This window comes from Syzygium oleosum, unplaced genomic scaffold, assembly GCF_021117445.2.
Source record: "Syzygium oleosum isolate NSW1041296 unplaced genomic scaffold, Sole_v2.1 Sole_v2.06, whole genome shotgun sequence".
Lineage (NCBI taxonomy): Eukaryota > Viridiplantae > Streptophyta > Magnoliopsida > Myrtales > Myrtaceae > Syzygium > Syzygium oleosum.
Genome location: NW_026607490.1, coordinates 898,840 through 921,832, shown reverse-complemented (window position 1 = coordinate 921,832; position 22,993 = coordinate 898,840). Strand labels below are relative to the sequence as shown.

At 39.9% G+C, this 22,993-nt stretch overlaps 3 protein-coding genes across 3 annotated transcripts; 1 reads left to right on the top strand and 2 right to left on the bottom strand.

Annotated features, from left to right (window-relative positions):
- The first annotated feature begins 4,129 nt into the window (after positions 1-4,129).
- On the top strand, positions 4,130-7,215 carry LOC115694250 (F-box protein At5g39450). Its single transcript, XM_030621368.2, has 2 exons — positions 4,130-6,401; positions 6,883-7,215. Exons 1-2 carry the CDS (start codon positions 4,546-4,548, stop codon positions 6,896-6,898), a joined length of 1,872 nt encoding a protein of 623 aa, XP_030477228.1. The 5' UTR covers positions 4,130-4,545; the 3' UTR covers positions 6,899-7,215.
- Positions 7,216-8,797: 1,582 nt separating this feature from the next.
- On the bottom strand, positions 8,798-12,289 carry LOC115694253 (vacuolar protein sorting-associated protein 20 homolog 2). The gene is made up of 6 exons (XM_030621371.2): positions 11,916-12,289; positions 11,204-11,356; positions 10,909-11,061; positions 10,070-10,153; positions 9,112-9,262; positions 8,798-8,997 (listed from the first exon to the last, which is right to left on the bottom strand). The coding sequence occupies exons 1-6, from the start codon at positions 12,015-12,017 to the stop codon at positions 8,972-8,974; spliced, it is 669 nt and encodes a 222-aa protein (XP_030477231.1). The 5' UTR covers positions 12,018-12,289; the 3' UTR covers positions 8,798-8,971.
- Positions 12,290-13,508: 1,219 nt separating this feature from the next.
- Positions 13,509-18,276, bottom strand: LOC115694254 (uncharacterized). Its single transcript, XM_030621372.2, has 11 exons — positions 18,079-18,276; positions 17,575-17,964; positions 17,224-17,438; positions 16,390-16,713; positions 16,027-16,216; positions 15,035-15,127; positions 14,839-14,930; positions 14,645-14,762; positions 14,445-14,536; positions 14,246-14,297; positions 13,509-14,153 (listed from the first exon to the last, which is right to left on the bottom strand). Exons 1-11 carry the CDS (start codon positions 18,085-18,087, stop codon positions 13,635-13,637), a joined length of 2,094 nt encoding a protein of 697 aa, XP_030477232.1. The 5' UTR covers positions 18,088-18,276; the 3' UTR covers positions 13,509-13,634.
- Between the last annotated feature and the right edge of the window lie 4,717 nt (positions 18,277-22,993).

Below are 22,993 nucleotides of genomic sequence, written 5' to 3'. Positions count from 1 at the left end.
TACACCGTCAAATTAACTAAAACTAATTAAAAAAATTCGAATTTTTTAAAAATATTATAAAAATTATCCACGTCGGCGTCGACCGCTAACTGTGCCATATAGGACAATTTCCGATCAAAATTGATCGGATAGGCTCAATTGATGAAACGTGAAAAGAGGTTTAGGACTCAATTAGCATAATTGAAAGATTTATGACTGAATCATCGCAAGCGCGATATGTTTAGGATTTTGTTGGTAATTTTTCCCTTAAACTTATACAATTTACTTCCTAAAATCTTTCGAGGTGTTATTTAATTATCCTAATTCTTAGGCACGAAGAACTTGCTTTTTCTTAAATTTTGCCAATTAAATTTCCAAACAAGATACGTGCCATCGGATCACTTTATGTCCAATTAATCGATCATTTTAATAAGGAGTGGCCAGAAAAATCACCTCTTTAATAACGCAATTGATGACGAAATACACATGGGCAATACTCGAGAAACAAGCAAGCTACAGGCAAGCTAGACTAGACCTGATCGATGGCGAGCCGAGCCTAGTGCCCGATTGAAAAAGTCATGTACAAATCGTCCAAGACATAGAAACTTATATTTTGTTTTTCATAAAATAATTGGGCCTGAAATGGAGGGGATGAAGGCCGAACAAGGAATTCGCTTGCTCTGTGCCGGCCGAAACGTGTGCTTTGGGCTTGGCAAAAGAGCAGATAAACCAACAAAACAAAGTTCGTGTAACATCACATGTTTGAAAGTAAATAAAGCGGGGGGAAATGGAAGGTTTTTCTTACGTGCATCCGTTTGGCCGAAAATTTCGCAACAAAAGAAAATATTTTCATGAAAATCACTAGTTTTCATGCATTTGATAGATTAGAAAAAGTGATCTCTTTTTTACCATAAAAGGAAGTCGTTTTTCTCTCCCAATCTGATCTTGTTAATTTGAGCTCATGAAAAACGTTCTCCGTAAATTGATTAATTTTTCGTGTTCGAAACATCAGATTGCTGGAAAATAGTTTAGTGAAAATGATTTTCCTTCAAATAAGCCGACCCTCGTTATGAGTTGATTTTTTTTTGTTAGGAGCTTTTTAAACAAAATCTCTCGTGAGTTTTATTCGCAGTCCGAAAGAAATTGGTTCGCATTGGACTATTCCTTACAACATGATTGATTACGCGAGAAGTTACGAGGGCTAACCTCTTCCTAGTTCCTAGTGGTTAGCCTGCTAGTTTCTTTTATTCATTTTCCATCTACTTCCAATAGTTCAACCCATCGAGAAAAATTGCCGGCCTACGAATGTGGTTGTTTCGATCCTTCCGACAATGATTATAATTTCTTTTTCAAACGCGCGTGAATCTCCTTAAACTCAATGGGTGTCGAGGACGATAATAACACAGCAATAGATAGATATTTTTCGTACGTAACGCGAAAAATATAAAGATCCATTTCTTTCGAAGCAAACAAAAGAACTCAATTTCATCTTCGTTTATTTATTTTTGGGCCACCTTCATCTAAGATCGTATTTCCTGCATGGTTTGCACTTCTCTGACTAATTTTTCCTTTTCCCAAGAACACCCGAAAGGGGAAAAAACGGAACATATGCCCAAAATAAAGAGAAAAAGGAAGCAAAAGCTCAATACCCACCTTCTATTGCAACAAAGAGAACATTTTCCGAAGAAATTATTTGGCCAAGCGAAGACTCTAAAAGTTCGCCTTCAACTTCATCCTTATTTCCTGGAGTGATAAAGACACGAACGGTCCCTAAATTTTGGTTTAATGTTCAATATAATGCCTAAACTTTTGATACACGTTCAATATAATTTCCGAACCATATGAAAATATTTAATGTAATGCTTAAACTTGAATTAATAGAATGATTACATTAAACATTTTCATGTATATCGGAGACTAAATTGAAAAAATTAAAAATGTAAGGACTACGTTTCATATTTGGTAAAAATTTAAATACTATATTAAATAAATTAAAAATTCATAAATAATATCACGTACCGGGTCAAAGTTTTAAAAAGCCGCCCGTGTAATTTTCCCCTTCTTCGAATGCTCTTTTCCTGAATCTTCTTCCCTAAGTTCCGAACCCACCAAACCATCAAAGAAAAACAGGCAAAGCACAAATAAATATCCAACTTGGAGGATTCTTGGCATCCATCCATCAATCAATCAATCGCTCACAAGTTAACTCATTAAAAAAATGAACATCTAATCTGCTACGATAATCACCACTTTGACACGAAAATTCCAAGTTTCTTCCTCGAGCCCTACGTACACTTTCACGATCCATTGGTTCTCGTGTCGCCATAATAAAAAATATAAAAAATAACGCAACATGTCACAACAATTACTTTACAACATATCTAAATTAGGTCCATTAACGATATATTTACTTTGAATTTCTTTTGGGACATAAGAAATCTCAAATTATACTTACCGCACCAAAATCTTCAAACTCGTATCCGTATGATACATTCAATCTCCACTAAGTCTCCATCGGATGATATTCCCAACCAAATGAAGTCATTTTTTATTTCACTTAAATCGCACAGACGCCATATCAATACCGTTTGCCTTCCGTCGTCTGTGGAGGCAGATTTTTATCGGTACTTATTGACGGAGAATAAATACGTCACTTTGATACGTGTTCGGGAGTTTCGGTGTCAGAAAAAATTAAGATGAATACGTCTCGATGGGCGTAATTTGAATTTTATTTGCGGTGTTTTTTTTTCCTTATTATTATAAAGTACGCATCCCAATAATAATAATAATAATGTACCTTAAAGAATTCCCCACTAATCATTTCAGTCGCTAGCTGGCCCCACCGTGGTGGGCCCACAAACGACATATTCCACTCCACGGACGCTTTTGCCCTCCGCCTTCGGACAAGATCTTTTTCGACGTCTCCCTATAATACGATGTGATTAATATCGGAAAAAAAAAAATCCCAAAACCCTAAATTCATTTTTTTTTTCTTACGTAAAAAAAAGTCACAAACTGGTGGTACTGAAGTGCCGCGTTTTACCTCGAATTAATTTTCTTGTTCCCATGGCAAATCTACCGGAATAGTAAGGCAGAAGCTAGGGATTTTAGCAGATTTTTTGAGACGTGAGGAAGCTATCTTAGGGCAAAATTGATAGATTCTCCCGCCTCGGTAAATTGTCTTCACATTTGGTTTCCCAAAAACGATATCGTTTTGGAGACTCACGCCGATGCCGCGTGTATTCTCGCGTTGGCAATTAAACACGGCACCGGTAAATCAATTTGGAATTTATTTATGATACAAAAGTTAATTTAAGGTAAATGGGACACGTGTATACCAATTTAAGATTTTTGCGTAATACGGAAATTAATTTGAGGGTGAATATAATAGGTAAGTGTTGATTTGAGATCTTTCGGGATATTTTCTTGTCGGCATCACGTTCAACATCTCCAAATGGCCTCCTCCCAGGACAAAATGGACTTTTCTCGTCGGCATCACGTTCAACATCACCTGCCTACAAGCTTCTCCGTTTCCTGTCCGGAAGTCGCCCGGCGCGCACGAAAGGGACACAGCGACGGCTCCAAAGCCGTCCAAGAAAAAATAAAAAAACGGAGTCTTTTTCAAACACTGCGATTATTCTCCATTTTAGTCCACCATTTTCACCCATAATCGAGAAAAAAAAAAGTTAATACGGCAAAAAATTTTAAATTAATATATTTATGATAAATTTATCATAAATATATTAATTTGAGATTTTTTATTATTAAAAAATTAATTCAAGATAAATTTATTAATAATAAAAAATCTCAAATTAATATACTTGTGATAAATTTATCCTCTGTTAGTTTCTGTTAAATTTTACAATTAAATTGCTAATTTAGATGAAACATGTCAGTAGTGGATGGGTGTGTCAGTTTAGGTTTTATACAAATTTATCAGTATGTGATTTTTCGTGATATTAATTTAATTTAATGGAGGGTAAAAAAATTTTTATCGATTCATAATTTTTGATGATCAAAAAATTAATTTCGCGTGAATTAAATGATTAAGAATTTTTCGTGATATTAAAAAAAAAAGAAAGAAAGGGGAAAGTAAAAGAGTTGGGGGCTGCGATGTCAGTGGCGATGACTTGACCCCCGCCTCGTCTCGCAGTCTTTTGTCGCATCTCCTCCGCACATGCGCCTTGTGTTGTACTCCTCGTTCGGAGGTCCCTCACTGATGATGGATTCTCCTCTCCCCCTCCTCCTCCTCCTCCTTCTCAAGCATGCTCGAGCTCGACAGATTCGGTGAGCGACGCTGAAAATTTGATGTGGGTTTCCACGCTTTCGTGCTTGAAGTGAAGGTTCTGAGGTCTGAGGACTCGTGGCCCATTTTTCCAGCTCTGTTCGCGTGGCCTGTGTAGTTGTTGTTGAGGTCATTTCTGTCGGTTGATCTGCGAGTTCGGAAGTGGGTGTGGATGGGTTTGTCCGATTCGTGCGTGTAGTGATAGATTCGTAGCTGAATTGGTGATTCCTTTTTCTTGTGTGTGTGTGCCGTGCCCCTGGATTGGTCGGTTCATTTGGGTCATGGTGTCTGATGATTATGATCCGAGCTTGTTCCAAGCTCTCCCTGATGACGTCCTGGCCATCGTGTCCCAGTCCCTGTCGCCGAGGGATTTGTGTAATCTCGGCCTGTGCTGCCAGAGCTTGTATGTTGTGGCGCAATCCGAGAAGGTCTGGCTCGCCCAGTGTGATGCGCTGGGGGTTATCCCCCACAGAGATTTGATCGAATGGAGGAAGGGGGTGTCGTCGTATAAGGCGCTCTGCCGCTTTCTCTTCTGCGTCCAGCCGCTGATTGGAATTTGGGTTCACCAGAATCCCGAGCTCGGTAATGTGGTTTATGTCATGCCGGGGTTTGTTTCGGTCGTCGGGTGCCGGATAATCCCGCAAGAATTGGGGCCATTGGGGATTGAAGATGGCCCTATATTGTGGGCGCCGGTTTTCGAAGTCATCGGGGATTTTGATGGTTCTGCTTCGTTTTTCCTGCACGGAAGGGAGAAGGGAATCGACTATGTTTATCCCGGATCTCTTAGACATATAGATAGGAACTGCAATGTGTTGCTGCTTGAGGTGGAACCGAGGTTTCAAAAGAATGCGGGTAAATTGGCGCACAGCAAGAGCTTTGTTCGGTACTCAGATTCAAGCAAGATCTGTAGGTCAGACAGTGCATTGTCGAGGTCACAGAGGGCATTAGAACAGAATGAGACGAAGGTGCCCTTCAGCAGGCTGGCCTTCTGTGACAGAAGAAAGTTGCTCGAGGTTGTAACCAACCAGGTGCGTCAAAAGGTGCCCAACTCAGCCGGTGGGCCTCTCTTTGCCCGTCTGAGGGATGATGATGAGAACTTTCGGAAAGACATGCTGCTCCTGAATGAGCGGAGATCCTTAATAATTCAAATGCAATCTTGTAAGTTTGGTGGAGGGCAGAGTGATTCGTGTCCAGAAATACCTTCTGATCTGACTCAACTGGGGTTGAGTGAAATCAGGAAGAGTCTTGACCGATCGAGCGGCACTATCAATTCTTTCAATAGCGACAATGCTCTTGGACAATGCGCCAAAAAGAAAACACTCGGTGGGTATTTTAGGTATGGCATAAAGCAGATCCTCGGGAAGTCTATCTCGTTTAATGGCGGCGGCCATGCAGTTATGAGAAATAGTTCTTCAAGTAGTGAGAGTAAGCACGCGCAGCTTCATGAGTTTCTGAGATCCGGTGATATGATTGGATTAACGTTGAATGCATCCACTGTCAAGTTATCATCATATCGAGCATGGCCAAATATGCATGACAGTCGTTTTGCCCTTTACAAATTACCGCTGAGGCTCCCAAAACCTGACCAAGAATATGCTGGTTTGTGGGGTGGGACATTTGGATGGCCTCCGGGGAAGCCTACAGAAGATAAACCTGGGAAGGCTTTATTCCTTCTCATTCTCTCTTATGAGGAGTCCCAGGGTCAGCACTATCTCCTTGCAACCAAAATATTAGAAGGCACCCACTATGTTCTTCATCCAAACGGTTCGGCGATGTTTATTGCCAATATAGATCAGCCATCACCAGATCCGTTTCCTTGGAGTAGTGATGCTAACGCCCTCCCTGTCACTACAGATCATGCTTTCGTTGGGGAGGGCATTGCAAATGGTTATGGTTTTAGATATCCCGGTGCAAAGCCGGGTTCACTCTATGTATTGCATAATGGTCTAATCGCCTTCATTTGGAAGGAGTCAAGGGCCGTCTTGACCTTGCAGAGACTTAACTTACAAGACCTCTTAAAGAAAGGTGAACGCGTGCCTGCTCTACCTGCAATCGCCAACTTCACATATTTGACCAAGTCATACTCAAATGTGTTTGCTGGCTTCTCAAACGCTTCAAATTGCCTGTCATCACCAAGGTATGAATCACCCCTGTCTATAGTTTGATGGAATCCTGTTCTGGTTCACCTTATCAGTAAATTTGAATTTTGAGCTCTTTATTGGGTTTTAATAAATCTCTACTTCTAAATTTATGATCAACTGCCTGTATAATTATCACTGAGATTGCCTTGAATTGTTCTTGGACAATTGATGCGTGGGCTGTCCTGTCTCACTTCTTATCACTTGACATTCAGCCAAATTGATGATATGACTCTGACTACCTTACTCTTTCTTAAAGAAATTTCCTTCAACATGAAGCAAATTAAAGCATCATTATCATCATGCACTGTACATCTTGCTCATTCTCTCATGGCTAAGATTGGATATTCTTTAATAGATCGTCTATTCAATCATATCCCCTGTTTTTCACAAGGATGGCAATTTATGGAGTTGAATGGAGGATATTTCTGGTTTTGGATGGATAAGCGACTAAAATGCACTTACTCTTCTTTGTGACAGGCAAAGGCAGACCTAGGAAATTTATGCGCATTTGGATTGGATTAGGGAAGTTTTAGCTGGCTGTCGTACCAATGCAAGTTTGAATTGATAGGTGATTTTTAGATCTCCTTGGATGGGGATGATTCTTTTTGTATCAAAGGCATGACAGCTTCTGTCATTGCAATTACCAATTTAGCTCCTTCAGTGCCGCTTTAGTAGTGTGGGCTCCTCTTGTCGTGGTCCTTGAAAGAGTCAGGTATGTTATTTTAACCGTTATAATAGGAACTACTATATATTGTAAAGATCAACACAAGCATCTTAGTGTTTTCAGTTTGCATTTTGGCAAAGTTCAAATTGATATTTGCAGACAAGAAATAAAAGTTTCTCAGGAATCTGGTTGGAAGATCACAGAGAGAAAATGGACTAGCTTCTATAGCCAATACCACACAAAAGCTATTTCTCTTACATTCTCGGGACATCCTGAGAAATATGGCTGTGCTCTCAGGTTACTCTGATTAGGGGTTATGACAAAACCCTCTGAAACACATGATTATTGGGCGAAAATGATCACATTATCTGAAGCAACTGAAACACGACAATGAGAAAATGAGCCTATACGGATGTCGCGAACCCAGAAGTTAAGTTTCTTTTTGCCACGCAAAATGAACTAGTTGATGAGGATGAGGCCTTGGGATGTTAAGCTCTAGCCACCACCCAAGATTTTGACACTACAGCTACTCAAACTCAAAAAGGAAGTAAGTTGAATTGTAATCTATGGTTCGTGTTCAGAGTAGCTTACAAACAGTGTAGATCGTGCAATTTTAGAAAGACCGCCAAAGCTAATTCCAAAGCTGGGCTCGGACACCTTCACCCACAAACCACCATATAGACCATCAATGCTAAGATGAAAGAATTTGGAGGGAATTACTTTTCCATATTCCCCCAGTAAGAGAGTTCTGTCACAAAGCATTTGTATTAAGAGCCCCATGTTTAACGACAGTCGAAAATTGCCTGTCTTTCTCGTCTATTTCGTTTGAGATTCCTCTTTTTAGAATTGATGATGCTAAGAAAATGGGAGAGAAATGAGCATCGGATTAAATCAAACGGATGGCTAATGAATACGGCAGGTACCTTTTAAGTCAAGTGAAATCTCTTTAAGGATCCGGGTTTACTTCTCTGAAAATGAACTCATGACGCACATGCCTTGAACATGAGTTAGGTTCAGATTCAACTCTTCCAGAGTACAGCAAACAATTTCTCTGTGTTTCGCTAAGCAAGAACAATGCGTCTTTGATCGCGTTGGTCGACAACTGCATTTTGTATTCAGCCATGATGAAGCGGAACGATCCACAGAAGCTCATCACCGAGTTGTCCACTTTTACTCCCTTCAGACAATTCTGTGTTGCTGAATGATTTCCCTCTACTCCCTTTAAACTTTGCAATGGAGTTTATACAAACCTCAACTGCATCTAAGAATGATAACTTCGATTAAAGATGGAAAATCATCTTCAAAACAAGCACCAATATGCCAGGAAAGGAGAATTATTCAATTGAGCAGAATGGCTGACTGTTTTACTTTGCTTTCTGCCACATAACAACGGTGCAACAATTTTGTTACATCCAAAGGCCCCTATATTGCGTCCTGGGGAACACAAAGAGAAACTACATATCGAATTGACAAAAAACCATCATCAGAGAGAATCACTCATTCATCAAAATAAATAATGAGTTTGATGACCAAATTGGTCGGCGTAAATCATGTAAAAACATCTTCTGGAGAAAAATGAAATCAGAATACAAACATCTGCACGTGGAGATCAAAATCATAACTATAGTTCCGATTTGGGCATTCTTGGAAAGCCGAACAAGGGACAGAGGAGAAACTTAAAGACATGAGAAATCCAGCAGCACCAAGAGTCAAAAGAATGTATGTTAGTTGCATGGCAAAAAATTCCGTATTTTCCAATATAAGACAAACTGAGATTTACATGAATCAGAAAATCCAATCGAATTGCTGTCAGTTAACATAAAAAGTATACAAAGTGGGCAACAGGAATAGTCGATAGGAACACCAGGAATCAGCAGATGGTAATGTTGTTTCAAGCTGAATTCAAGCAGGCAGCGGTTCCTCCAAAACTGTTTCAAAGTAAAAGATGTGCATCAATACTTGCCATAACTGCCGAGTAAAAAAACAAATCAAGCAAGTTGGCATTCACAGTGTGTGTGTGTGTGAGAGAGAGAGAGAGAGACCCTTTCTTTTGGAGGCAATTTCGGCATCATCTACAGCAGCATTGGCAGCCACAGGTGCTTTCTTTGGCACCTCAGGAAGGTCAATTGTCTCTTCAACTACCTCCGGAGTTGGAGCTGTTGGAGGAACTTCAGGCATATCTTGGATAGCAATCTACAATAAAAAAGTTTCCTCTGTCGTCAGCCAAATCATATTTTCTTCTAGATTCTGAATACAGAACATCTCAGAACAACCATCTGAAACTGTCAAATGAAAAAATCCAATAGTTCATTGCATATATTTTATATGCCTAATCAGATCAAAATCCAGAATGGAGACATAGCAAAAAAAAGTGATTCACAACATAACTAATTAAAAGAATGAGGTTTTGTGAATCCAAGCAACCTGAAGGATCTTACAAAATAAAACTATCTTACATCAAATCATCCAACAGAAACTTGAAGGTAAAAATTTTTCTCCCCCAAATAGCAATCCTAATATTCAAAGGAAAAGCTAAAACTCTCTTCATAGTAGATGCACGTCTTGCATGATAAGTTATTCCATTGGATTTATCTAAATTAAAGTGATAAAGGTTATTCTTCATGGGAACACAAAAAGAACATATCATAATTTCATAAAGCTTCAATTTTTGGTCAAAGAACAGGAGGAAGAAAGAAATGATCCTTTCCCAAGTATTTAATAAATCACATAACATAACAACAGGCAAAAAATAACAAAAATGTATTATATCTTATTCAAGTACTTGACATTCAGCTCTAAGTAATAACTGCAAAGGCAACAGATATTATATTTTGAATGTGGCATTTCTATAAGGTAGTCGTCAAAATGACATCAGAAAATAAAAACCAGGTTTTCCCTCACGAGACAGATAACCTAAAATGCTTACTTGAAATAGGATAGTCAGACTAGAAGTAGGATTACTTGGAAATCAAAGATGCCTCCAGTGGGAACCAAGCGTACCTGTGATTCCAAAGTCTCAAATTCTGCAAGAATCTCCTCTTCATCTTCTGCCGATAATTTCTCTCCCAAGATTGCATTAATTTCCTAAATGTTAAGAGAAAATCTTATCAGTAATGCATCTCAAGTTTCATTTTTCTGTTTGGGAAAAAGATGCCCAAAGGTAGAAAAAAGCAACAGAAAGTTATGCATTGATGCAAAGAGGTTCAATGCTACTGTTATCTGACACGTTTGCAACACATTGGAAGACACAGCTAAACTCAAGCAAATGCATATAACTATGTAAGAATATTACCAAAGCATGGCAAAGCCAATATCTAGCCAAAGAAAAGAAGCATACGCCTATGGACATACAGAAAGACATCTCTTAAAATTAACCATCTCAAGTGGCGGAGCAAATAGCTATCTCTAAAGCTCATCGCGAGGTCCACCCCTAGCCCCTTGCGAAAGCCAACATACCAACAAAGACCTAGTCACCACATAAGCCTGTGCACTTCACGCTTCACACTAACTCTAAATACTCTTTCATGCCATCTCATTAAACTTAATGTTAGTTACAGTGAACATGTATCAGCACTCCTATATAAGGGAAGCAATTAGAACTTGGCTCTCTGACAGAGAGAAATAAAAAAGATGGAAAAATTGCCCCGGCTCTATTTCAGAACAACTGAACTTAATTTGTTTCTGACATGACAATTAGAGCGTTGTAAACATGTGAAGAGAGACTGTGTTATTCAGAGAAAATCTCTTTTAACTATGACCACTCCTGTACGGGTTTAAAAATAACTATGATGACATCCATGAGAAAGCAAAAAAGAGAGACAAAATTGAGAATGGCTCACATCTTGATAAGCTTTTGCTTCGGCAGAATCATCCATTAGCTTTTGCACATCATCTAAGTTGATTTCGCTTTGAATTGCTTTGATTGCTTCGGTCCCAGACCTTAGGCTCTCAAAGACGGCCCTCTGCTTGCTTGCGAGTTCGATATCTGCCAGCTGAACACGCGATTCAATATAAATGGCAAGAATTGTGACCATCATAAAGTTGACAGCATGTCAGAAGCCACAAACTGGATAGATTTAAAAAAAGGAGGCAACCCTTTTGCCAAAGAAGCGATGCACAGAAGAAGAGATTTACCTGTTGCTCAACATTAAGAACCCATGCATCCACTTGTTTCAATAAATCTTCCTGTGCCTTTTTCTTCTTCAGCGCCAACAATGCCCTGTCTTTCCTCTTTTCTTTGATCAGATCCCGAGCAACTTGCTTTTCAGCTTCAATGACAGCCTCGAGCTGGAAACAGCACGACAGCAAAAGGAGTTGACAAAATCACCATGCCATGGTGAATGATCTCACCCAATAATTCCAATTTCGCGATACTGGAAGCAACACAAATTTTCTAATCCTAATCCAAAATGGATACTAGCTACTAAGCACCCATGAAGCAATTCGACCACATTATTTATGTTACTGCTTAATTGGACCAAACCGAGTCCAACGTGCATTACAGAGAAGATTGTGCAACGAAATCGAATAAAGAACAGAAACAGAACTTCAAACGGGCATGCACAATCCCTCATTAAAACGAATCATCAAAACCCAAAAAAATCATCTAACCGTCAGCCGAAACTCAAAGAGGAACGAAATCAATCCCATTCACCTCAGTTCAAACACTACAAAACCCTTAATCGTTGCCCAATTTGTCAATTAACCATAAGCAAAAGAATCAGAATTGACAATTCAAATGCAAGAACCAGCGAACCAGGAACAAAAAAACCAAGAAGAAACGAGAAAATCAATCGGGGGCACGCACCAAAAAAGCTCAAAGAACGAAAAGGAAGAAAAGAGGAACCTGTTGCTGATACAGACCCAGCTTGCGCCGCTGGGTCTTGAGAGACAGAATGGCCTTATCGACGTCGGTGACCTTGGGCTTCTTCACGAACAAGTTCCCCATGAATCAACGCTTATCGACGAAGTCAAAAACTCGTTCCCCGCGAATCGAATGTACAGAGGGGGAAGCGATGAGCGAGGAGGGGGCTTTCGACTTCGATCAAGATACCGATCGGGGAACCCTAGGGACACGGGGATTTCGCATCCCTGGGATGCAAAGGAGGGACCTTTTTCGTCTGTCGGATTTGCTAAGAAGACGAACGGAACTGTCCGATTGATCTGTCCAACGTTCCGAGGACGTTTTTCTGTTCTCTGTTCGTTCGTCGGAGACGACTCCAAGGAATCCGAATGACCAGGATCCGTGGGTCTAGCCCGATAAAATCAACCCGACCCAAGTTTAAACACTGAGATAATTGCATAAACGGTCCATAAAACTTATACTCAACGCGCAATATCGATCCTGAACTTATAATCTATTCAATACACTCCCTAAATTTTAGCTTAATGTGTAATATCGTTCTTGAACTTTTAATTTATCCAATGTAACTCATGAATATTTGATAAATATGCAATCTAGTCCCTAAATTATTATATTCCTGAATTCAATTTAGTCTGGGATTAAAATGAACACGTGCTGAAAGTTCAAGAATTATATTGAACAAATTAAAAGTTCGGGGCGATATTGCATATTGAGCCAAAATTCAATAACTGTTTGTGTCGTTTTTCCTTTAAACATTGAAATCCGAACTTAGTCAAACGAGCGAATCTGAAACCTCCGCCAAACCCGTCAAAAACGAAACTCGACTCGGCCTAACATAATGTTTTAAACTGATGATGAACTATAAAAGTTTCACATTCAAGAGAGGAGGTTTGTGTTTTCGATTTGAAGTGCGACGAAATCAAAAAAAAAAAAAAGTAACCTCATGTCTTATAAATTACAAAATGTTTTCGATTTAAGTAGCGTAGTTAATTCAACTGGGTCCCAGCGTTGGGAGATTTACCAAGTGAATCCTATACGTCTCGCGCCCGGCAGGACTTTCTGCATAGGACCCCAAACCTAAAATTGAGCCCGCATTTGGACCTATTGAGGTTTAGATTGAGAACTTGATTAGTCTCGACTCATTTCCATCGTTATACGCTCGCATATTCGTCCATAGGTCAAGTCGGAGCTAGTATTGCAATGCGTCCAATAATCCGCATGACGCTCGTAACATCGAAAAGAGTACCTATGAGCATAGATCCGGGAATTATGAGGGCTGTTTCGCGTCTGAAGTGTCCTAACAATATATTGATGATATCGGGACGATCAAATGGAATTGCCAAAACTTTAAGGAGAAGGTTCGGGTTTAAGTTAAGATTCAATCGAGACCGGTACTTATATTTGGATCCGGGCACGGTTTGAGCAACGAGATGACCCGAAGGAAACCAAATTGCCGGATCTTTGATTTTCATATTTCAACCAGTCTGCTATGGCGTGTTCAGCAAAACATTCTATGATTCCACACTGACTTATGGTCCACTCAAAGATAAGCGCATGCTGCTTTCAGCATATCTCTTGCTCTCCAAACTTTACATCAAAACATTCCAGCAATAATCTAATCCCCAACACCATTATGGCTGGCCGGAAGCAGCTTCTTCGGTTAGCTCATTTGTAAGTCGAGAGTACAAAGAAGACACGAGATCAAATACCATCCAGGATGCTGTTCACAGCATCCCGAATGCCGAAGGCCAACTCCTCATTCGCAGTAGCGATTGAAGTGCTTGCGCTTCTAATTTCAAGTAAAGCTTCACTAGGAGTGTCGATGTGCAAGATACAAGCATCGCTCGATCCATCTGTAACACTGTCTTCTTGAAGAGCTCCGCCAATACCCATCTCTGATAAACGAGCCAGGAGCCTTCGCAAATCTAGAGCCCCCCAAATCAACAGGGGCTCACTTTTTGAGCATGGCAGCTCGTCGCTAGGTAGAATCTGCCTTCTGGCATCACTCATGACGAGGTTTCCTTTCAATCTTGTGATGCTCATATTTTGGTCTTTCAAGTTTTTCCAATGTAATCGTGAGATCAAGTCTGCTGTGATTTCTAGTTCTGAACCTTCCTTTAGGGTAGGCAGCTTTAACGTCTCATTCACGGAGTAGTGAAGGACTGAGTATGATGAGTCTGCTATTGGTGATATGATCTGCTGCCTAAAATCTTCAGGTAACTATCTTCAACAGAAAATGCAAGAACAGAGAAGTCATCGGTCTGAAGTACCATCATCAGAAAGAGAATGTATGGAAGCTTAGGTGATATTACCACAACAAACTTCGGTTGCAATACGTGGATTAAAGGTTGAACCTTCTTCAACCTACAAGTGAGGCCGATCCATTACATAAAACGTGCAAGCATAATATTTTGATAGTTAATGGACATGCATGAATGCAAAGCAATTGAACCGGTGGAGTACTTATAGTCTCATGAAGAAAAGGCGAAATAGCTAAAGTATGATCCTTACACTATTCCCGAAAGAAACGAACATCGAAGGACCTTCATCTTCATCTCCTTCGGATCAAAAGGCAAGAGAGCTATATCACTATCCATGCCCTCCTGCAAATTGAACAAAATGTTCTGCTTGTTGAATGGTTTTATTCGCTGAAAAATTAGAAAGAGAGAAGCACTTTTTGTTGTTAGATGAGTGAGAGAATATATTAGCACCTCCCAGATGAGTAATGATCTTTCATCCCCATGCCAACGTCTGAGCAAATGAACAACCGGGCCAAGTCGCAAACTCCAGTGAGGACAAAATACAATGCACGGCTCCTGCCAATGAAGTCTGCGCACATTCTAACAGCTATCAGAAGATACGATTAGGTGACAAGTTGCACAGTCAAAAGAAAAGATTATCGTACAATAGCTTAGGTGAGTAAATTGCAGGATACACTTGCAGCCTTTCTCCATTCAAACGCTCAACATGTGCAAATAATGGCTCACCAGAGAACAACTGTGAAGGACATAAAATCAACAAAAAATCTGCTTTTAGTAGGGATGTAAATGATCAGTTGGAGACTTCCTACATATATAAATCATGTGCCCTCATTAACATACCTTTTCTTGCCTTTGTTTGCACACCCACTCAGGTATTATGTTGGTATATGCCAATAACTCTTCTGCTACCGACGAGATAACAAATATGGGAACCTATGGAGAGACAAAAAAAGGTATTACAAGGACTTTTTTTAGTTATAAGACAAAGAACTCTGAAGAACCATTTTCCCGAAAATATTGATTGCCTTTTTCATTCTGGAATATCTCATCCAGGAAGTACATTGGACATAGACTTCACTTGCAGCAGTGAGAGCGACCAGAACTCTAGTTCGCAAAAGCAATTGCAAAAAATAAAATCCTGAAACTAAAACTGCATGATCACCTAGGAGATAACACTACCAGGTTGACTACAGCCAATGATTTTTATCCAGGAAAACAAAAGGAGGATTACGTTTGTTGCTCTCTGTGGTTCTGAAGCTTAAGATCACATTGCTGTTCGAAAGTGCAAAAGGAGTTTTCACATTTTTACATTGTCAAACTCAACACACAAGCGAAACAAGTAAACTGAATATACAATCTGCAGAATCAGCAATTTCATCAAGTTAAATTGTTATACAGTTAAGTGGCAACAGCCAATCAAACTAACTAATACCATCAAATCCCAACCAGATGAAGACATGCTCAGGGCATCCAATGTGGACAAAGTGCCAAATTTAGAGTGATTATAGCTTGTTCAGGGTTTTAGCAGCGGGTTTAAACATAGCATACTAATCGATCACCTGACTTTTTTGAAGGTGCAACTAAAGGAATCAACATAAGCATATAGCTCGGTCTAGGTGATTTTCCATCATCCCCTAAAAAAAAAAAATTTGGTCTAGGTGATTTTCTTGCGTAGGAACACAAATAGTTCGGGCTTTTTGATCACCATCAGTAAGTTCTATTCAAGTGAAATTCGAACTTGATGCTTGTAGCATCAGCTTTATCTGATATCCACTGAAGCAAGAGAAGACCGATGTCACAGTATAAATTTTAGATGCAAACCAATGGAATACCTTATTATGTGATGATTCCAGGCAAATAGATATCTGCTCCAAGAGTTGTAGGATGATTCCAAGTCGTCCTATAGGAATGAGTACTGAACCACCGGCTTTAACAGCATCAACTGCACAGGAGCATATAAAGTTCAATTTGTCCGTTTCCTCTGAGCTCTCGTCAGCATGAAGTAAGAGCTCCTCCAGATCACTGGTTTCATCACAGTAAACTCACAGCTTAATTTCATAGATGCCAAGTGTCAAAGCTACAGTATTAGAAAAAATGAAGAGCTGGAAGAATCAAATGGTACTACGCTGTACAACCCTGCATTTGGTCATAATATTCACGACCCAAGAGGAGATATACTCAATAAAACGGGTTACCTCGAAGTTGAAGAATCCTCAGGAGCAGTGTGATTACTCCCCTTGTTGGCAGGTTCCAGGACATCCAGAGATGAAAAATCTGAATATATTAGCACATCGCATGATCGAAGAGCGTTATAATTAAACTCCAAAGCATGACCAGGAACAAATTCAGAGCTCGAGACAAATCCAATCGTTCCATCCGGATATCTTATTGTCCAATTAGAGGCTCCTATTTCCAATCCGGAGCTGATTGGTTTGATACTTATTGTGCCATTGTAGCATGCCACTTCCGCATATTTGAGTTTTTGAACCTTCTTAACACAATCCTCTATGTCAGCTGCACTGAGAGGCACTCTTCATCACTATCTCTTAAAAGGTTATCAAACAAATGAAAATGCAGTTTCTAGGAATAAAAGTAAGATGTAATCCGCAACATGCGCGATCACAACTCAGAAGATGCAAGGATACCAATATTTCATAATCTTCAATGGCTGAAGCTTCTAAGCTCAAGATGTGAGCCTTCCCACATTTAATTTAGAGATGCATAACCTATCGAGAAATTTATCTAACAAGAAAAGGCATTTTAAGCCTTGGCTGCAGGACATAATTCCCAACATCAAAAATTAATCTGGATCTCGGGAGATTAAAGCATATTATAAAGGCACACCAAGCCGACAGCCCATTAAAATGTTTGGGCTCTATCCTGACTAAGGGAGGGGCTGAGAGAAAAAAAACTAGTATTTGTGCTTTGCAGATAGTTACAACGAGGATCTCAGCCATGATAAACTATCAAGCCACATCTTGTATGGGATTTAGCTATAAAACAGTACTACTACAAAGGTTGTTCCTTACCTATACAATGGCATCCATCCACCAAGCTCGATCCCATCAGTGCCCAATACTATCTCCTTCAATGCAGAAGGAAGTGATTCGAGCTCCTCCCACTTCATCCAGTGAGGACTACCGAATTCTTCAGGTCCATAAAACTGCCTGAATTCCTCATGCATTGAAACAAGGTCCTCCATCATAAGTTTCCCAAGTTTCGCTGCCGCCTCGGTTACATATACCTAAGGTACAAGCACGAATCTTTAAGCAAGTTACAATCTTTTAATGCACAAGCCCAAGACCAAGCGATAATTAAACTAACACTAAACCATATAAGTACAATTCACTCCAAATTCAATCAATGAGGACAAAGATTACCTTCGCCGAGAAGCCCTTAGCTCGAGTAAGAAACGGCAACCCGAGCATCCCAACGGGGCTCGAGATCAACACTACATCGATGAAAGAGAGGTTCCACAAGTGCAGGTTCGTCACCGTTTTGTACCACGGTTCGGAACGAATCAAAGCCTTTGCATTCATGGGCTTCTCCATATCCTTCCCCTCTTGATTCCCAGATTCACAGCCATCGGATTCATCAACTGAATGTTCAAAACCCTCTTCATCTTGCGCAGCAGAAAATCCGGGAGGTATAGGGGCGAAAACAGCGAGAGCAGACAGGTCCAGGGGACAGTCAATCAAGATCCTAAACCCACAGACGCTCAGCATGTGACATGGGGGAAAGTAGAACCCTTTACCTCTGCTCAAGCATGTCTGCACAAAAGGGTATGTTCCAAACTCAAAATTAAGCTGAATGTAAGCACCAGATACGTCGATTGACAAAGAGGAGGCGCATAAGAACAACGCCAGTTAAAGAGAGAGACTTACCAACTTCATGAAGCCAAACCAAGGTGGAGACTTTTTACAGAAAATTTACAGAAAAAGTTCGATTAGAACGAGGAGACTTCACGCGGCCTCTGGCGCTATTGTCCTTGGACGGAGATCAAACGGAGGAGAGCGGAGGGTTTTGGGTTTTTGAGGTTTACACTCTCCAGACGAGAAGGAAACAGAGGAGAGACCGGGAAGCACGTAAAACAACAAAACGATAATATTTTTATTTATTATTTAAAATGGTTATTTAAATTATATACTCAGAAAAGGAAAATGCAAACCTCTGGACAAGAACCTCGGTAACTCATTTGCCGCCGTTGGTTGTTGGCTTTAGCGGTGATAGAGGGTTGATAATAAAGGCAGAGGCAATAAATTAATCTTTGAAATCTATAGTTTCGTCAAGGAAGAATTTTTTTTTATATTTTATATTAAGAAAGGAAGATTTGATCTATCGGGTGGAGGAGATTTTATTTTAGGGTTAATACCACGAAAAACCCTAAACTGGTATACTTGTGACACATTTACCCCAAACTATTTTTTTGACCATAAAAAATCCCAAACTGGTACACCTGTGACAATTTTACCCCGAACATACCACAAAAAACCCCAAACTGGTACACATGTAACAATTTTACCCGAACATACCACAAAAAACCCCAAACTGGTACACATGTAACAATTTTACCCCGAACTAATTTTTAATATTATTTTTAATTTTTTTGAATTTTTATTTTTTTCTTTTCTTTTTCTTCAATTTCAACCTCTGGCCGGTCGCCGGTCCAGCGACCGGCCAGAGGCGGAAGCCGGCGAGGGTCGCCCTCGGCAGCTGCTGGCGAGGGCCGCCCTTGCTTGACTCGGCAAGGGCGACCCTCGCCGGATCTAGCGAGGGCGGCCCTCGCCGGCGTCGGATGAGGGTCGCTCGCCGACGCCGCGCGAGGGCGGCCCTCGCTGCGTCGGCGAGGAGCCGCCCCGCTCGCGTCGAGCGAGGGTCGCCCTCGCCTTGGTAGGCGAGGATAGCCCTCGCCCGACGCCGGTGGGCGGCCTCGCCGACGCAGCGAGGGAAGCCCTCGCCCGATACCGGCGAGGGTCGCCCTCGCCGGACGCCGACGAGGGCGGCCCTCGCCCGACGCCGGCGAGGGCGGCCCTCGCCGGCTTCCGCCTCTGGCCGGTCGCCGGACCGGTGACCGGCCAGAGGTTAAAGATGAAGAAAAAAAAATAAAAGGAAAAAATAAATAAAATAAATAAAAATTTGAAAAAAATAAAAATATTAAAATTTTAATTCAGGGTAAAATTGTCACATATGTACCAGTTTGGGGTTTTTTGTGGTAAGTTCAGGGTAAAATTGTCATAGGTGTACCGGTTTGGGGTTTTTGATGATCAAAAAAATAGTTCAGGGTAAAATTGTCATAAGTGTACCAGTTTGAGGTTTTTTATGGTCAAAAAAATAGTTTGGGGTAAATGTGTCACAAGTGTACCAGTTTAGGGTTTTTCGTGGTATTAACCCTTTTTTTTTAACAACTTGTTATAATATAATGGATAAATTTATCATTCGACGTCAATGACTTGACATGATACTTTTGGTGGTTTGTTTATAAAACAAACAATGAGGTGCCTTATCCCACATCGAAAGAAAGTGAGTGCGCACCTGGATGAGATTTGGCACTAATCAACAATCATTATTTTTTATTTATTAAATTTTGAATTTATTATTATAAAATAACTGTTTTATCCTATTGAAATAGTGTGACTATTCGCAATCGAGTGTCGGTTATTTTTTAATAATTTAATTTCGAATTTTATTTTCTGCCTAACGGTAATTATGCTCTCTTGCAATCTTTGGAAGGTTATGTCTGTTCGGACATAATTTCTTCACATTCAAAAGGCTGTGTTTGTTCAACATATAAATATTTTCAATGTTTTTGTTCATTGAGAAGAATAACAATTTTCATTTCTTCCGAGAGATATACATCAATCTTTTCTGATTGTTTCCCTTAAGAGACCCTGAAGAAATACCAGAATTGCTATCTAGTAAAATCATTAAGACTTTTTTGTATCTTGGAGGATTTTTGCCAGTGACCATTAGCAACTTTGTGAGGCAAATAATTCCTTGAAAAAAGTGATATCACGCCTCAAAGTCTGACTTCATTGTTTTTCCCAATTCACGTTGATATTTTCCCAATAGATACTACAATCCATTTTTTTGTAGAAGAAGATCGAGTTACAGCGAATGGCGTGAGTAATATAGCCAAAATCACTTTGCATAATCCAAGTTAATTTGATTATATATGAGATCTTTCAAAGTTAAGGCCAGTTGTAATTCTGGATGAAAGATATGGTTTATTTTTTCACATTAAGCTCCCAACCAAAGTATTGTGAGAGCTGAAAAAAAAAGGTATTATAAGAGCTGATGATGACGATGATTATATTCCTGTCCTCTAGGAACTTAAAAAGATAATAATAATAATAGCAATTTGGTTTTTGGTAGAACTGCCGTGAAGATTTAGGTAGATATTACGCTTGAAGCTGTCTTATTAAGAGGAAGCATCGAAGTGAAGTATCTGCAGTAAATTTTTTAAGTTTCCACAGTCAATATTTTGTAGTTGACATGGTGACAGACTGATAGTATGAATTTCTTACTCAAAAGGCTGGGAATATTAGCTTCATATCTAAATCAAGATGGATGAACTCATTGGTGAGTAAATAATTTGAACTCAATAGTCTATACAATGCATAAGAGATGATCGACATGATGAGAGAGAGAGAGAGAGAGAGAGAGAGAGAGAGAGAGAGAGAGAGAGAGAGAGAGATTTTTGTGGGCTGTAGATGTGATGGCAAGTGATGACTGATCCTTTCTGTTATCGACTGCCTTATGAGGCATGGTGGCTCCCAGTCACAGGTCAATTTGGCTTGCATGTTACACCAACATATTCGCCTGACATGGATCCGTTAGTTTCGATATATGAGCGGGTCTAAAACCCAAATCATTTTAAGAGGAAAACTGAACCAAAACTCTGGCTCAGCTGCATTCAGTGTTCTATTATCAGATGTGTTAGTATAGTTATAGTTATAGTTATCTCACTTAACCAAATGATTGTATGTGTAATTTGGAAATTGCAGTCAATTGTGTTTCCATGACTTTTTTCCTATATCATATTTTATGATGATGACTTAGTGAAAATTGGCTTGATTCAGGTTTTTAGGCTGTCTGTCTGCAAAACTATAAGCGATATGTCTGATAAGTTGTGGCTTTGGCTTGAAGCTTCCATTTGCTTTAAACCCTTTTTTAACAAACAGGAAAGTACAAAAGACGCTGAAGTGATTGGAGTGGCGGAGAGATCGGGCCAGGGAGGCTTGCAAGTTTACGAGTTTGAGTACAAATTGGACAACACCAGGGGAGGGATGAAAAAAATCTTTTCGGCTGTGTTTGTGACCTCAAAGAAGCTCCATCTCTTAAACATCGCTCACTCAGACACGCCGGATAGCACCCAAACGTGGATGATGTTGGAGGAAGTTCTCCATTTTATTGATGCTGTTCCTGGCACATGAACATCACAGTTCATCACGACGTGACTATTTGCTCTATGTCGCTCAGCACACGGTTACTGACTTGTGAGGTAATGCACTACTGAATTGAATTTGTCAAAATAGGTGTCGATCCTACGAAAGGAGAAAACTCAAGATGGTTTGTGGTTGGACTGCAGAGGGATTGAACTTTGACCTCTTTAATCCAAAGAAACTATTGCAGAATTTGGAATATGTTTGCTTAAAAATATGCATACGATCACATACTTCTGTGTCATTCCTCGTGCATCCATGCGCAACATATAGTGCTTACTACGATCGTCCAGCATTTTTTTCCGCGCAACTTGAAATGCTACTGGAACACGAAACTTCAACGTTTAATCCCCATGTATCAGTGAGGGCACTTCAAGATTCTTTTTCGGGCATTTTCGTCTTATCGAGAGGAGTAAACAAAATATCCTTTGAGCACCTTATCTGACAAGTTAAACTTGTGTTTCGGGTGGCAAAGCTTACCTCTTAAATGACCTTGGCGATGTGTTGCAGGAAGCAAATGGTATCACTATCTACATTCTTAGGCTAAGTAAAAGGTGAGCTGCCTTTCGTAAACAGCCTCTGTGAATGATGAATAAGAGGCTTTATATCATTCCCCTTGTGTATCTACATACCTACAAGAATTTCTTATGTCGAGGGGTTCTCCTATCAATGATTAGTAGTTACTGATTAGGCAATGCTTTTTACCACACCTAGTGTGGCGTTCTCGCTGCGCTCATTCTCAATTATCTGCCTGCCAAGGCTCATTTAGTTTCATTTTCCCAAGATAGCTGGTTCTCAGGGGTTCCTAATAATATTTGCTTGCGCATTTAGCACCTTGTCACACTTGAGAAGTTGTTTGAAAGGTCAAAAATATGCAGGTGGTGTCATTACTCTTAGCAACAAAGATTGTTTATCTGAGTATATGAATGTGAAAGAAGGAATCTTTTTTGGGTCTAAAATAAACTCCTTTAGTCATAACATCTTATAAGAATACAATTTCGAAAAGCAAACAGAAAGGATACAGGAAGTCATGCTGGTGTAACTCCGAACTGCAAAGCTCTTTTCATAGCTGAAATGTTGCCAAATTGAACCGTAATGAGATTCATTGCACTTCTACTTCAAGAGAAGCTAGCAGAACGGACTGAAGAAGACTAACAAGAACACTTTAGAGAGGGGAAAGTGCTGCATGTAAAACCATTTTCTCGAAACTTAGATGCTGTTCTGTTTTCCAACAGAATTTATTGGAAGTTAGGAACAAAGTCCTCCGAGCTACTAAATGCTTCATTTTCCTTGATATAAGTTTTATTTATGCTAATTGGAGGGTTTCTTTTGAAAAGAAGTCGATGCTTTTCCAAGA

Coding starts and splice junctions, on each gene's coding strand:
- LOC115694250 (XM_030621368.2), top strand. CDS start 4,546: ATGGTGTCTGATGATTATGATCCGAGCTTGTTCCAAGCTCTCCCTGAT.
- LOC115694253 (XM_030621371.2), bottom strand. CDS start 12,017: ATGGGGAACTTGTTCGTGAAGAAGCCCAAGGTCACCGACGTCGATAAG. Junction 10,154..10,908: donor AAGCAAAAGCTTATCAAGAT/GTGAGCCATTCT, acceptor CTTAACATTTAG/GAAATTAATGCAATCTTGGG. Junction 9,263..10,069: donor TTGAGACTTTGGAATCACAG/GTACGCTTGGTT, acceptor TTTTTATTGTAG/ATTGCTATCCAAGATATGCC.
- LOC115694254 (XM_030621372.2), bottom strand. Junction 14,537..14,644: donor GATCATTACTCATCTGGGAG/GTGCTAATATAT, acceptor TTCAATTTGCAG/GAGGGCATGGATAGTGATAT. Junction 14,298..14,444: donor TCGTTTCTTTCGGGAATAGT/GTAAGGATCATA, acceptor CCTCACTTGTAG/GTTGAAGAAGGTTCAACCTT.